General features: G+C 41.3%; 1 protein-coding gene across 1 annotated transcript; it reads left to right on the top strand.

The window, feature by feature from the left end:
• The first annotated feature begins 11,884 nt into the window (after positions 1-11,884).
• On the top strand, positions 11,885-14,035 carry FLRT2 (fibronectin leucine rich transmembrane protein 2). Its single transcript, XM_024736237.1, has one exon. The coding sequence runs from the start codon at positions 11,885-11,887 to the stop codon at positions 13,865-13,867; it is 1,983 nt and encodes a 660-aa protein (XP_024592005.1). The 3' UTR covers positions 13,868-14,035.
• Positions 14,036-14,265: the final 230 nt, after the last annotated feature.

Here is a 14,265-nt window from a genome sequence, read left to right as displayed (position 1 = left end):
CCAAAAAAAAAAAAAAAAAAAGATAAAGTATCTAAAACTGTTAATGCTATGTTGGAAGTGCTCCTGAAACACTGAAGTAAGTCAGGTGGGCGTTTGGGTGTACAGATAAGCAGCTGAGAGGACAGTCTAGGATGGAGATTGAAGTTTCTGATTGTATATATGATCACTTTTTAAAACTTTTTTTGGAGTTTAGTTGATTTACAATGTTGTGCTAGTTTCAGGTGCAAGGTGATTCAGTTATACATACACGTATATTCATTCTATTTTGGATTCTTTTCTCATATAGGTTATCACAGAATATTGAGTGGAGTTCCCTGTGCTATACAGTAGTTGGTTATCTTCTTGTATATAGTAGTGTGTGTATGTTAATCCCGTCCTCCTGATTCATCCCTCCTCCCCCGCCACCCTGTTCCCCCTTTGGTAATCATAAGTTGGTTTTTGATGTCTGTAAGTCTGTTTCTGTTTTGTAAATAAGTTCATTTGTATTATGTTTTTAAATTAGATTCCACATATTTTTAAATATCATATTTGTTTTTCTCTGTTTGACTTACTTCACTTAGTATGATAATCTCTAGGTCCATCCACGTTGCTGTAAATGGTATTGTTTCGTTCTTTTTATGGCTGAGTAATATTCCATTGTATATATGTACCACATCTTCTTTATCCGTTCCTCTATTGATGGACATTTAGGTTGCTTCCATGTCCTAACTATTGTAAATAATGCTGCAAAGAACATTGGGGTGCATCTATCTTTTAGAATTATGGTTTTCTCGGGGTATATGTCCAGGAGTAGAATTGCTGGGTCATATGGTATTTCTGTTTTTAGTTTTTCAAGGAACATCCATACTGTTATCCACAGTGGCTGTACCAATTTACCTTCCCACCAACAGTGTAGGAGGGTTCCCTTCCCTCCACACCCTCTCAAGCATCATTTGCATATATGATCATTTAAGCTTAAGGCTTGGATGCCATTTCTTACAAAGGGAAGAAAAGAAGAGTGTCTGGACCCAAGCTTATTGGACTAACACTGAATGGCTACACTGAAGAGGGAGAACCTACAAAATAGGAAATAACAAGAGAAATAGGAAGAAAACCAGCAGCTGTCATAGCAACCAAGGAATGAGGATGTTTCAGTAAGGGCATGGACAAGTCTAAATGTTGCTGTGAGATTAAGTGGGAGGAATACGGTCAAAAGAAAGCCCTTTGGATTTGCCAACCTGGGGCAGATTGTTAACATCTCCTAATGTAAACATTAGAAGAGAAGCTTGTGGGAGAGTAGGGGCAGGAACCAGCATGGAATGTGTTGGTGTGAGATGGATGGGAGGTGAGGAAACAGAGATATTGATGATGGACTGTTCTTTCCAGGAATTTAGCTAAAAGGAGAGAAATGTGGGAATAGCTGGAGGGGAACTTGAGGGTCAAGGGGATTTTTTTAGTGGAAAATAGTGGGGAATGTTTAAACATGGATCCAGTTTGAGAGGGAGAGATTGTGCACACAGAGAAGGAAGAGATAGTTATCTTCCAGAGAGGCCTGTAGGGCGAGGGCTCCAAGGAACGGATGATGTGATCAACCTTTAAGGAAAAGAAAGTAGGTGCACATAAAGGTAAACTCGTATGTTTGGCAACAGAAAGAGGTGGGAGATCCTGTCTGATGCCTTCTGCTATCTTCAGATTAAAGTCAGGTTGTCTACTGAGGGTGAGAGGAATAAGGTTTGGAGGGCTAAGGAGAGTGAAGTTTAACGCCATCTTTGAGGAGAATGGGAGAGAGTGCTTTCCAGAGAAGTGCAGTAAAATTGCTAGATGGGGTGAGGTCTCACTTTAGGTTGGGGATTTCTTATTTAAGGTAGAACTAGTCTGTGCTGTTAGGTGACTTTCTCTAGTGGGAATCTGAAACTCAGGTGGGCACAGGGGAGTTGGGCTTGTGATTGGGTGGGAAGTGTTTGCTTCATTGCTGTAATGAAAGAATAGAGGGCAAAGAGAACCTGGGGTGTTACAGAAGAATTTTTGAAATGAGAGACTGTATACCCTAAACTGATAAGGAGAGAAATGTGGTGTAGTGGGAAGAGCACTGATTGTTTTTTAGCCAGGAAAATTGAGTTGCAGTTCTATTTCTGGGATATGCTACTGTTTGAACTGGTGGAAGTCACAGATTTCTCCAAGCTAGTTTCCTCATTTGTAAATTAGGAGTAATAATGACTTACTTCTCATAGCTGTGTAGGCATTTCACAAGACTAGTAGTGACTAGCTCTCAATAGGTATTTGAATATTTAGCTGAATCTGAACTCCAGTTGGAAATGTACAAGAGCCTAGTGGTGAATAATGTGAGTGTAGTTATTTGCTTATTCCTTCTCTTGAATTATCAAGAACTGTTTAAACATCTTTTGTTCTAGCCCTGCACAGCCTGCCTTTTGAAAAAGAAAGAGAGGGAAGGGGTGAGGAAAAGAGGACAAATTCTCATTTGGGACACACATATTCAGAATGAGCATTGCATGTTTGAGCTATAGAGTGGAAGAGGGAAAAGAAAACCTATTAGACTTCCTGGTGTCAAATGCTATTATAGGATTGCCTGAACAAAGTCTCTTGTAGAGAAAAAGCAGATGTAGAAAGATTTTCCCTAAAATTACTGTTTGGTAGCTTACTGATCCCATTTTCTACAGATTTTTTTTCACTTGGAATTCAAGGAACTCACAACACTTAACAACATTTCAGTTAATTAGTATACAGAAGGTGGCTGTATGTAGGACAGTTGGCAGTTAGTTTTATCCCTTAAATGGCTTTTCTGACAGTGACCCCACATAAAGACCTTCCCAAGCTGTAGAACGTGGTGGCAGCAAACTTGGGACTCTTGGCTATGAAGGAGGCAAGGAGACTGTTGTCTGTCTTGCTACCAGCTTATCAGTAGCTGTCTAGTCCTTTAGACGCCTCCAGTTCTTGGCATCTTGCTGCTGCCCATCAATTGGGGAGCCCTTGATTTCCCATTCCTGCTGAGTCCTGGAGTCACATGGGCAGAGCAGATAATGGGCCCCCTGGTGTAATTACCTTTTACTTATGCACCAGTCCTGCTTGGAAGTGTTATCCACTTTAAATGCCAGGCTGCTGCTAGTTTTGAAAATTTGAGCAGTGACGAGGGGCTTTAGTTTTTTCAGGGAAGTGGATGTTGGGTTTTTTTTGTTTTGTTTTGTTTTTTTCGGTACGTGGGCCTCTCACTGTTGTGGCCTCTCCCGTTGTGTAGCACAGGCTCCGGACGCGCAGGCTCAGCGGCCATGGCTCACGGGCCCAGCCGCTCCACAGCATGTGGGATCTTCCCGGACCGGGGCACGAACCCGCGTCCCCTGCATCGGCAGGCGGACTCTCAACCACTGCACCACCAGGGAAGCCCGGATGTTGGTTTTAATACCACTGTAACTAGCACCGTTCATAAAATTATACCTGAAGCTTGCATTTTCATACGGAAGATTTGTAATACGATCCTCTGTCCATACCGTCTATGTGGCTTCAGGCAAATTATTTCATCTCTGTGGACTTCATTTGAGGTTGATATAAATAACTCCTATGGGCTGTTGTGGGATTAGATGAAATGAAACATATTAAAAGTCTTTGGAATTATAAAAAGCTTTATACAAAAAGTTACTTGATATGACATGAAACTTTACTCACTACCAAGGGCCATGTCATAGGTATCTTTCTAGTTACCAGCTCCATGCCTGGCAGGGCGTGGGCATTCCCTGAGTATTTGCTGAGCTGTACTTGGTGCTGGTAGACCTCATGAGTCTTATTTTACATTCTGGGCAACACATATCAAGAAAGGCATTGCCAGTGAAGGAATCAGCATTGCTAAGATTCTGGAGCAAATGAAAGAAAAGGGACATTTACACAGGAAAGGAAGAGATCTCAGAGACCCAATAAATGTCTCCACATATTTTCAGGTTGATGGATGGAAAGGTGTGTGTGTGTATCTCCAGAGGAAAGAACTATGATAAAAATAGAGAATGAAAGTCAGAGTAAAATAAAGTTTGATGAATTAAACAGAATGACCTGTCTACTAAATTAGGGACAAAAGCTTCCTAGAATAGGGGGCTTTTTGTTATTTTTTTTTTTTAATGCTAGTAATAAGAATGACACAATGAATGTATGTTCTCCATGTGTTAGATGATATTCTAAGTGATTTATAGTCCTACAACAACTCTGAGAGATTAATACTATCATTTTCCCCATTTTGCATATGAGTTAACTGGGACATAAGGAGATGAAGTAATGTGCCCAAATTAGCACAGCTAGTAAGTGGGAAAGCTGTCCAGGTCAACTGTCCCCAGACCCAGCTTTTTCTCATTATACAATCTCTACCTCTCTTAAATCACAGTTTATTGAGTGCCTAGTTGGTGCTTTTTGTTACTTTACATGCATTAGATCTAGTCTTCCCAACGTGAACATGGCTTATTATCCCCTCTTGAGCTGAAAAAAGGTGATGTACAGAGAGGTTAAGTGTCCATTGTCATGCCATTTGAGTGGCTGCACTGATGTCAAGTTAAATTCTGACTCCAAACCCTTTGCTCTTTCCATGCCCCCACGCCACCTCTACCTCTCACTTGTTGATTTGATCCAGAAGCAAGAAGGACCAGTTGTCTCGATGCCCTGAAAGCAGTTCCTGATTAGTGAGTGGCTGGGTAGTAAGACCCTAAAGTGGCTGATCATCAAACCCATCTGGGGAAAGTTGACAAAATGTACCTACCCAGCCTTCTTTGAAGACCAGTCAAAGCAGAATCTGCAGGGGTGGGACCCAGGAACTTTAATGTTTCATCACCTTCCCTAAGTGTTTTTGATGACCCTTGGGGATGGGGAATCACTGGATCAGATGATGCGAAAAATCTCTCCCAAAGTTGAGTCTAAGAAATCAGCTATTTTCTATGCCCGATCCATGAGGTGCTCAGTATCTGAGCAAATGAATGAATGTATGAATGACTGCTGAACTACCTCCCTTTGAAATGGGTTGAAGAGTGTATAGATATGAGCTGTAGGGAATTCCATCCTTTATTGACCATATAGTTTTTTCTTTTTTTAATCCTGTTGGCGCTGTCTCAATAAAATTCTTCTCTAACAGTGTCTGTTCACCAGTGGGCTTTATTAAATACCGTGAAGACTCAGTCTTGCAGTCCTAGATTATACAGATTTACATGAACCCAGGGGATGGTCAGTGGGAGCTCCCTAGTGGATTGAGAGAAGCGTATGGCAGTAATGAAGGTGTCCTCAAAGCTTATGCAGTTGAGTTTTTAGCATTGTAACTTGTTCTAAACTTAGCCCTATTATTCAAACCAACTGCATTGGAAACCATGTGAGAACAACCCTTCAAGTGTGTTAGAGAATTTTATGCTTGTCAGGAGAATAGTTTTTCTTTTTTTTTTTTTTTTTTGGTCCAATTTTAATGTTTTCCATTCTAGACTGACTGGAGCCAGAAAATTGTCGACTGTTTAAATAAAGTGTTTCCTTTCTTTCCTTCCCTCCTTCCCTCCTTTTCTCCCTCTTCCTTTCTTTCTCTCCCTTTGTTTTGGCAAAGAAAAATATCTGTCTAATGAGAAAAACTTCAAGGAGCTTGATTGAGCTTCAGTGAATGAGATGGAAAAATGGTTTCAAGTTAGGGGGTAGCTATTGTTATATTTTCCTCCGCATTCCTCTGCTAATTCCCACATCTTGGTCAGCTAACTACAGAACTCTCCGATTGTTGTAGGAACAGTATTTATAACCTATCTTGAGGAATGTGGAAACGTGCACAAGATCTATAAATTGCTTTAGTGTTTCCAGATTATAACAAAGACATTTGCAGTGTAGTTGGGCCTATGGATTCTGCACCTGTGTGTGTCGATTTTAAGCACAAACTTAACTCCAGAAGCTCTAAGTCTGATGTATCCAGGGAAACTTTTCTGGGGAAAAAAAAGCTCATCAACAGTAGCTTTTTCACTTGCATCGCTCCAGGCAGTGTGCTGTCTTGGCACAATCCAGCCAATGCCAAAACCATTAAGGTTTTTATTAGGTTTGTCCTGGTGTCATTATACTATGGAATCGGCAGTGCTTACAGATAATGCCTGTTTTCTGTACTATGATTTTTATAGTCTGAGTTTATTAAGAGCCCCTGGAATTAATTTAAAAAACTTTTTTAGGCAACATGAGGAGAGAAACACTTTGCAGAAAGCTCTTCCATGATTTATGTCTTTTGAGTCTCAGTTCCTATGAAAAGAGTTAAAAAGTAGCCTGGCATAACTGCTGCTGTTACTGTCATCTTTAACAGACAGGCAGGGTCAGGGTCTTGCTGTTTCCAAAGAGCCTTTGTTGCATGTTGTTTTACACTCAGGCTTTTGAAACTCTTTTCTGCTTTAAATGAAAATTTCTGTTTTTACCTAGCACCTTCCATTAAACCATTCTTCACATTCTCTCATTTCCTGGAGGGGAGACATACTCAGTGCACTATTCAAATAGGAAAGAAAGAAGAAAAACCCCACACCCTTTGCTCTCAATATTTGAAATCCATCTTGTAATGCAAAATCTTTTTGTTATCAACCTTTAGAGACTTATAAATGAAATGGCTAATGATTGTGAAACATGGGTTTGTTTATTAACTTCTAGAAACAGGACTATCTCTGTGGGAAGCAAAGAGTTGGGCGAAAGTGCTGTGCAGTCAAAGTTTTGTTCCTTCTCTGAGCTGGGCTGGGTTTCACCTCTTGGTCCACATTACAACCGTCCATGTGCAGAACTTCTGGAATCTCTTCCCTGGCTTACACCTTACTATCCTTCAGATCCTCACGTAGACAGTCCTTCCTCTGCTGTGTTTTTCCTGATACCCCATGCACTAGATTAGAACTTTTTACATGGTACCATAATTTCCTGATGCCCTGAGATTGGAGATCTTTACACAGTACCATAATTCCCTGCTTATTCATTTCTCTCCCCTCATTATACTTTTAAGACTCACAAAGGCAAAAACCATATCAGCTCTGCATGATGGTATCATCATTCCAGTGCCCAATAAATATTGGCTGAATAAATGAATGAAAAACATATTGCATTTTCATGCTTTTCTGGTGGCCATGGCACAAAACATTTATGGGCTCTGTTTATTAGAAACTTATCTTCACCTTCCTCTATAAAATCAAGATAAAAATACTAACCCTTTAAGGTACTTGTAAGATGGGGTGGTCAGTCGTTCTTAACTGGGGGCATTTTGCCTCACCAGGGGACATGCCTATGGCAATGTCTGGAGACATCTTTGTATGTACACAGCAGCTCCACAAGAAAATAATTATCTGGCTCAAAATCTGAATACTGCTGATGTTGAGAAATCCTGGAGGAGGTGTCAGTACAGAGAACTTGGTTAGTCAAAGGTGATTTTATTTTACTCTACATTTTGGAGTTCACCTTTTTGGATATCATTAATAATAACAAGTACACAGAGAATAAAAGTTTTATTTATTATGTTTTTGCCATGTGTCAGGCACCATATAACTTTTCACAAATATTATCCTATTTAATCCTCTCAACAGTGCTGTTGAGTTAGGAACTATTTTATCCCCATTTTTCAGATAGGGAGACTAAGACTTAAAAGGTTAACTGGGCTTCCCTGGTGGTGCAGTGGTTGAGAGTCCGCCTGCCAATGCAGGGGACACGGGTTCGTGCCCTGGTCTGGGAGGATCCCACATGCTGCAGAGTGGCTGGGCCCGTGAGCCATGGCCGCTGAGCCTGTGCGTCCGGAGCCTGTGCTCCGCAACGGGTAAAAAAAAAAAAAAAAAAAAAAAAAAAAGGTTAACTAATTTATCTAGCTCATAAGTGCCAGAGGTGGGATGAGAACTCAGAGGCTATGCTTTTGATCATTATACTATACTGCTTTCTCTATAAATACAGTCTCCATTTTAAGGTCTAAAAGGAGTTCTCCCCTTAGTGGGAGAAATATGGAGAATGTGGAGATTTTAGCCTTACTTAAGTTTAAAAAAAATCATTATTGCCTAGGTGGTTGCAGTTTTACACTTGCAGTAATTTGAACAAAGATACAGTCTACTGGCTGATATAATATGTAGGCAGTTGTTGATCCAGGAATTAGGACAAGTCTATTATGCACATTATTTTATGGAATTCCCAAGAAGCACAAAGAAAACCTTGAGAGTTTGTTTTCTTTCAACACTGAACTTGCCATAGCTGGTCAACACAGCTCGATCTAGATGGGACTTTTCTCCTATTGAGGTGGATAAACAGTGACGGTTTGCCCCATGTAATCCCATTAGGAGCTTTCTTCAGGACCACATCCTCTTCTTATGTAATTATACAAGAACCACTCATGAGTAAAGTCCACCTGCCAAGAGAGCAAGGCCTGGGGCAAAGGGTTGGCTGATAGGCCTTTTTCTCTCCTTACAGAGGACACAGTTGAAGCAAGTGGAAGAGTTGCAATTTGGATGCACAGTGATGGTCTCCAGTGATCCCTGTGTACTTTGTTAGCTCGCAATCATTATTGCCTTGAGTCTCTTCACTGATGAAGTTTCTAAACAAATTCTACTGTCTTCAAGCACTGGTTTGTTGTTTCTAAGGCCTTAAAACTTGGCTTGTAAATGCCAAGTTGAGAAGCATCTATTCTTTTTACATAGGAATTTAAAGACCCTGGGACAGCTGTGTTTTCTCCCTTGGAAAATTCTGTTCATTGTGTGCTACTATCACACTTTGAAGATTCCCATGGAATACTCAAAAATGTGTTAGATTCTATTCTGTTGGTCTCACTTTCCTACATTTTTTGAAGAGTAAATGCTAATAGCACCAAACAGATTTTTGTTCTTAAATAAAGCATGCTTTATGAAAGTAGGCCCCCTCTGATTACAAATAGCTCTTTAAGCTCCTCCTAGATATTAGTGCTTGTCATTCAGACATACATTTTTCAAGGGTCTGTTGAAGCCAAGTGATATATTTAGTCATTGCATTACTCTACCTGTAAGATGTCATTTACATATAAGATGCAATTTGAGACCATCTCCTGGGGACGAAAGTGATTAGTATGCCTTATGCTTTTACTCTTCTCAAATGAATCATTTGACATGCTCTTGCATTTATTTTACACTTAATAAATTAAAACATTTGAAAACTTAAATAAGACGGCACTGTGTTTAGGGCAGTGTTTCTCTAATTTTAACGTGTACGCCCCAGGCTCTTGCTAATGTGTAGATTCTGTTTCCAGCAACTTCACAGGTTCGTGCTGTTGCACCAGGGATCACACTTGAGTAGCAGGCTATTAGGGAACATTGAGATGGTTTGAGAATTTGAAACCTGAGCTAGGGATGGCATCAAGCTGATGGCATTAAATTCGCTTTTCCTGCTCTACGCTTAGTTGTATTATAAATTATCCTTTAAGCATATAGGGAGATTTTTGGCAGAGAGGATGACTCCTGTTCCATGTGATAAAACATATATTTGTAATTTTTAACAAATTAAATAATGCTTAATTTTTAATAAAGTATCACATCCATCTGTTTTGCCTGGAAAGATACTCCCTATACCCCTCCTTTTTTTTTTTTTAAGTTTTCTGAACAATAGAAAAATGAATATTATCGTTTCTGGTCATCAAAGGCATTTTTTAGATGGCTCACAATATTTCAAATTGTAGAACAAATTTACAAGAGTCTGGACACTTAAATAGTAGTTACAATGGTTTTTGGTTTTTTTTTTTTTCTTTTTCTTTTTTAATTACCTTTCTAAAGATAGCTAAGGGAACAATTTCAAATAGTTCCTCTGTGCTTTACATATAAGTTGTTTCAATTGTTGTGTATTGGTAAGAATTAAGAGACTTCCGGCTTGCCATGTCCTGTCACGTTAGCTTCTTTTGTAGGGAAATCAAATCTGGCACCTTTCAATTAACTTCTTTACTTCTCTAATCTAAAAATAGACGGAACAGTTGTGGAGCAAGAAGGTCTGATTACTATCTGTATATTGCCTTTACTTCCCCAACTGTGTCTTCTAACATTTCAAAGTTTACTGAAAGTCCTTTCCTAAAAGCAGGAAAACACATACAGATGGGAGGAAGGTTGAGTTGCTGGAAAATAATTTTATTCGCAGTCATGAGCTTGTCAACTCTCAAAGGAATCGCAATGGTGTATCTCATCTGAACCTGAAGGTCTCAAAAGAGGGGATAAGTGGAAATGTGTCATGGGTAACTCAAGTGGGGGCTATTTGGGAGGCAGAGAGAGATGAGAGGAGGTGGGGAAGAAAAGAACAGTCTTCTCTCTGACTTGACATCACCTCTGTTTCTGTGCATCACCTTTAAACTGCTTCATCACAGTGTCAGATCAGAAGGATGCATCTTTCTAAATAACTTTATCAGTCCCCATTTTGCATTTGTTTATAACTGGAAAGGGTTTCACAATTTTTTTTCCTTTAAATTGTATTCGTTGCTCAGTCACTCATTTCATCTTGAAATATGACTGCGACCAGTTGCATTTGTAGATGGTCATCATTGTTTCAATGGATTCAGCCCTGGGCCTCTTGTGCCTGCCTGTTTGGATATGTAAATAGATCTCTGAGAGAAGACACTGACTGTGCTGTGATATTCACAATATGATCATTGATAGTGAGAGGTAACAGTATGGTCTCCATTTGATGATAAAGATAATTGAATCGTTTTCATTTCTTGAATACCTTTTCAACTGAATTATTATTATTTAGCATGTCACTTAATGCCAACTCCCTGAGCATTTAGTCCCAATCACAGTGATGTTTTTGTTTTTGTTTTTTAACATCTTTGTTGGAGTATAATTGCTTTACAATGTTGTATTAGTTTCTGCTGTATAAGAAAGTGAATCAGCTATATGTATACATATATCCCCATATCCCCTCTCTCTTGAGTCTCCCTCCCACCCTCCCTATCCCACCCCTCTAGGTGGTCACAAAGCACTGAGCTGATCTCCCTGTGCTATGCGGCTGCTTCCCACTAGCTATCTATTTTACATTTGGTAGTGTATATATGTGCATGCCTCTCTCCCTTCCTCCCAGCTTACCCTTCCCCATCTCTGTGTCCTCAAGTCCATTCTCTAGGTCTGCGTCTTTATTCCTGTCCTGCATCTAGGTTCTTCAGAACCATTTTTTTTTTAGATTCCATATATATGTGTTAGCATACGGTATTTGTTTTTCTCTTTCTGACCTACTTCACTCTGTATGACAGACTCTAGGTCTATCCACCTCACTACAAATAACTCAGTTTTGTTTCTTTTTATGGCTGAGTAATATTCCATTGTATATATGTGCCACATCTTCTTTATTCATTCATATGAATAAAGATTATTCTTTACAATAAAGAATATTCATTGTCCATTCATCTGACAATGGACACTTAGGTTGCTTCCATGTCCTGGCTATTGTAAATAGTGCTGCAATGAACATTGAATCACAGCATTCTTGAAAAGCCACAGTCAGATCAGCACTTAATCCACTCACTACCCTTAACTGACTCTTTTCTCTCTACTTTCCTACAACAGATTGCAGACTGAACTTAACCAAGTTCATAGGCTGATCCACACTGACCTGACCGACCACAGAAGAAGGGATTCTGCCTACCCAACTGGGCCCCTTTTGACCACTGATAACTTGGCTTCACTTGTTGCCTGGGTGGAAAGTTCTCCCTATTGAAATTTTTTTGCACATGGAGGACAATAGCAAAGAGGGCAACATAGGCTGATAAGACCAGAGACCACAGGAAGATTCTTTGACCTTGGCCTTCGGGACTTTTCCTCTAGCTTGAGTTCTGGACTTTAACAGAACTGCATTCAATCATTTTGGTTTTGCTATCTGTTTTTTTTTTTTTTTTTTTTTTTTTTTTTTTTCTTTTTCTTTTCACTACCACATCGTATTTTATTTCTGTACTTCAGAAATGGGCCTACAGACTACACAGGGGCCCAGCCAGGGGGCTTTTTTCCTGAAATCTTGGCTTCTCATTTCCCTGGGGCTCTACTCACAAGTGTCAAAACTCCTGGCGTGCCCTAGCGTGTGTCGCTGCGACAGGAACTTTGTCTACTGTAACGAGCGAAGCTTGACCTCAGTGCCTCTTGGGATCCCGGAGGGCGTCACTGTACTCTACCTCCACAACAACCAAATTAATAATGCTGGGTTTCCTGCAGAGCTGCACAACGTACAGTCTGTGCACACCGTGTACCTGTACGGAAACCAACTGGATGAATTCCCCATGAACCTTCCCAAGAACGTCCGAGTTCTCCATCTGCAGGAAAACAATATTCAGACCATTTCACGGGCCGCCCTGGCCCAGCTCTTGAAGCTTGAAGAGCTCCACCTGGATGACAACTCAATATCCACGGTGGGGGTGGAAGATGGGGCCTTCCGGGAGGCCATTAGCCTCAAATTGTTGTTTCTATCCAAGAATCACCTGAGCAGCGTGCCTGTGGGGCTTCCCGTGGACCTGCAAGAGCTGAGAGTGGATGAGAATCGAATTGCCGTCATATCAGACATGGCCTTTCAGAACCTCACCAGCTTGGAGCGTCTGATCGTGGATGGAAACCTCCTGACCAACAAGGGCATTGCCGAGGGCACCTTCAGCCACCTCGCCAAGCTCAAGGAATTTTCCATTGTCCGGAATTCGCTCTCCCATCCCCCTTCTGACCTCCCAGGTACGCACCTGATGAGGCTCTATCTGCAGGACAACCAGATCAACCACATCCCTTTGACAGCCTTCTCGAACCTCCGGAAGCTGGAACGGCTGGATATATCCAACAACCAGCTGCGCGTGTTGACTCAAGGGGTCTTCGATAACCTCTCCAACCTGAAGCAGCTCACTGCTCGGAATAATCCTTGGTTCTGTGACTGCAGTATTAAATGGGTCACGGAATGGCTCAAACACATACCCTCATCTCTCAATGTGCGAGGTTTCATGTGCCAAGGTCCTGAACAAGTCCGGGGGATGGCAGTCCGGGAGTTGAATATGAATCTGTTGTCCTGTCCCACCACAACCCCCGGCCTGCCTCTCTTCACTCCAGCCCTAAGTTCAGCTTCACCCACGACTCAGCCTCCCACACTCTCTGTCCCGACCCCTAGCAGAAGCTATGCGCCTCTAACTCCCATGGCATCGAAACTCCCCACGATTCCTGACTGGGATGGCAGAGAAAGAGTGACCCCGCCTCTTTCTGAACGGATCCAGCTCTCTATCCATTTTGTGAATGACACTTCCATTCAAGTCAGCTGGCTCTCTCTCTTTACTGTGATGGCGTACAAACTCACATGGGTGAAAATGGGCCACAGTTTGGTGGGGGGCATCGTTCAGGAACGCATTGTCAGTGGTGAGAAGCAGCATCTGAGCCTGGTCAATTTAGAGCCCAGATCCACTTATCGGATTTGTTTAGTGCCACTGGATGCATTTAACTACCGAGCTGTAGAAGACACCATTTGTTCTGAGGCCACCACCCATGCCTCCTATGTGAACAACGGCAGCAACACGGCTTCCAGCCATGAGCAGACGACTTCCCACAGCATGGGCTCCCCTTTTCTGCTGGCGGGGCTGATCGGGGGTGCGGTGATATTTGTGCTTGTGGTCCTGCTCGGTGTCTTTTGCTGGCATATGCACAAAAAGGGGCGCTACACCTCCCAGAAGTGGAAATACAACCGAGGCCGGCGGAAAGATGACTATTGCGAGGCAGGCACCAAAAAAGACAATTCCATCCTGGAGATGACAGAAACCAGCTTTCAGATCGTCTCCTTAAATAACGATCAGCTCCTTAAAGGAGATTTCAGACTGCAGCCCATTTACACCCCAAATGGGGGCATTAATTACACAGACTGCCATATCCCCAACAACATGCGATACTGCAACAGCAGTGTGCCAGACTTGGAGCACTGCCATACGTGACAGCTAGAGGTCCAGCATTACAAACGCGGACAGTAAGACTCTCGAGAACACACTCATGTGTGCACATAAAGACACGCGAATTACATTTGATAAATGTTACACAGATGCATTTGTGCATTTGAATACTCTGTAATTTATACGGTGTACTATATAATGGGATTTAAAAAAAGTGCTATCTTTTCTATTCCAAGTTAATTACAAACAGTTTTGTAACTCTTTGCTTTTTAAATCTTAAAAAAAAAAAATAGTTGCTGAAGTACTGTACAGGGTTGTACAATGAGAACCCAATACTAAGGTAAAAGAATGAGTGATTCTTCCTCCTGATGCAATTCACCATTTTGCTGTTGAAGCTTCAGAACAAATTCCTCTCCTAGAATTGGTGGTCAGATGAAAGGGCA

The sequence above is a fragment of the Neophocaena asiaeorientalis genome, unplaced genomic scaffold, assembly GCF_003031525.2.
Source record: "Neophocaena asiaeorientalis asiaeorientalis breed wild unplaced genomic scaffold, Neophocaena_asiaeorientalis_V1.1 scaffold152, whole genome shotgun sequence".
Taxonomy (NCBI): domain Eukaryota; kingdom Metazoa; phylum Chordata; class Mammalia; order Artiodactyla; family Phocoenidae; genus Neophocaena; species Neophocaena asiaeorientalis.
This window is presented reverse-complemented; position numbering and strand designations above follow the sequence as displayed.